At 36.2% G+C, this 1,235-nt stretch overlaps 1 protein-coding gene across 1 annotated transcript in view; it reads right to left on the minus strand.

The window, feature by feature from the left end:
- Positions 1-658: 658 nt before the first annotated feature.
- LOTGIDRAFT_175655 (hypothetical protein) overlaps positions 659-1,235 on the minus strand; it is a gene marked incomplete at both ends in the record, with an annotated part of 3,637 nt that continues 3,060 nt past the window's right edge. Inside the window, one exon of the mRNA XM_009058360.1 lies at positions 659-718. Within this exon, the coding sequence (XP_009056608.1) occupies positions 659-718 (60 nt within the window). The remainder of the gene's footprint in view (positions 719-1,235) is intronic.

The raw sequence follows: 1,235 nt of genomic DNA on the forward strand, positions 1-1,235 counted from the left end.
TCGCAAAAAATTTATTTGGATTTGAACACTTTTTGACTATCACACTGCAGACCAGAAATAGCCAGTTTGGAAAGTTACTTATTTTATTTCGTTTTTTTGAGTTTTTTGAACTCCCTGGGGTCTAATTAGTAGGAAAAGAGCAAAACATGAAAGAAATTGGCCTATTTGGCAAATCTGGGTATTTGCTATATTTGGCTCCTATGGCCTATATACATGAAAAATGACCACAATTATTTCTTGACCTATGGCAGATATTTGAGTTCTGTTTTTTCTGACATGTGCAGATAGTCCATCTGGATATTGCCTGCAAATTTCAGCCTTGTAGCTTTGTAACTTTTGTCGCAAAAAATTTATCTGGATTTGAACACTTTTTGACAATCACAGTGCAGACCAGAAATAGCCAGTTTGGAAAGTTACTGATTTTATTTAGTTTTTTTGAGTTTTTTGAACTCCCTGGGGTCTAATTAGTAAGAAAAGGGCAAAACATGAAAGAAATTGGCCTATTTGGCAAATCTGGGTATTGGCCATATTTGGCTCCTAAGGCCTATATACATGAAAAATGACCACAATTATTTCTTGACCTATGGCAGATATTTGATTTCGGGGAAGGGAGGGTTTGATTCTCCCAAATGTACAGGCCTAGGGTGGAGCAGACACTTTATTTAGAAATTAGGATTAAGGGTCTTGATATTGGGTTTTCTTCTGTTCTTATTCTGATCTGAAATTAGAAAAAATAACTCGCCCGATGGGCGAGAAGTATAGTATCTGTTATGTACTGATTGTTTTTAGTTTACTATGAACAATATTATCATTTAAGTTCTTATTTTTTGAATATGCAACTATCATTTTTTGCTTATAGACATGGGGGAATTTCTCTTGAAGGCTCTTATAGTGGGCATGAACTATCTTGCTTGCTCGATTGCTGGTTGTATTAAACGGGACAACAAAGGGTGCTATGCCTACATTATGATGAATATTTAGTCCTATAGGTCTTGCTGTATTCAATGTCTCAATCCAATGGGCCTCCCTAGATTGACGGAATTTGGTAGTTTCATCTTCGGGCAAGTCAATTTCTATACGCTCAATTGGGATTAGGGTGAGATCGTCTATTGAATGGTCGTCGAGGTTGAAATGATTAGAAACAGGCTTGTCTTTCTTTAATTTGATGTCTGACCTATGAGCATTAAAGCGAGTTCGTAAATTATTCTTAGTTTCTCCTACATATTGTTTGGGGC

The sequence above is a fragment of the Lottia gigantea genome (assembly GCF_000327385.1).
Source record: "Lottia gigantea unplaced genomic scaffold LOTGIsca_334, whole genome shotgun sequence".
In the NCBI taxonomy this organism is placed as follows: Eukaryota; Metazoa; Mollusca; class Gastropoda; family Lottiidae; genus Lottia; species Lottia gigantea.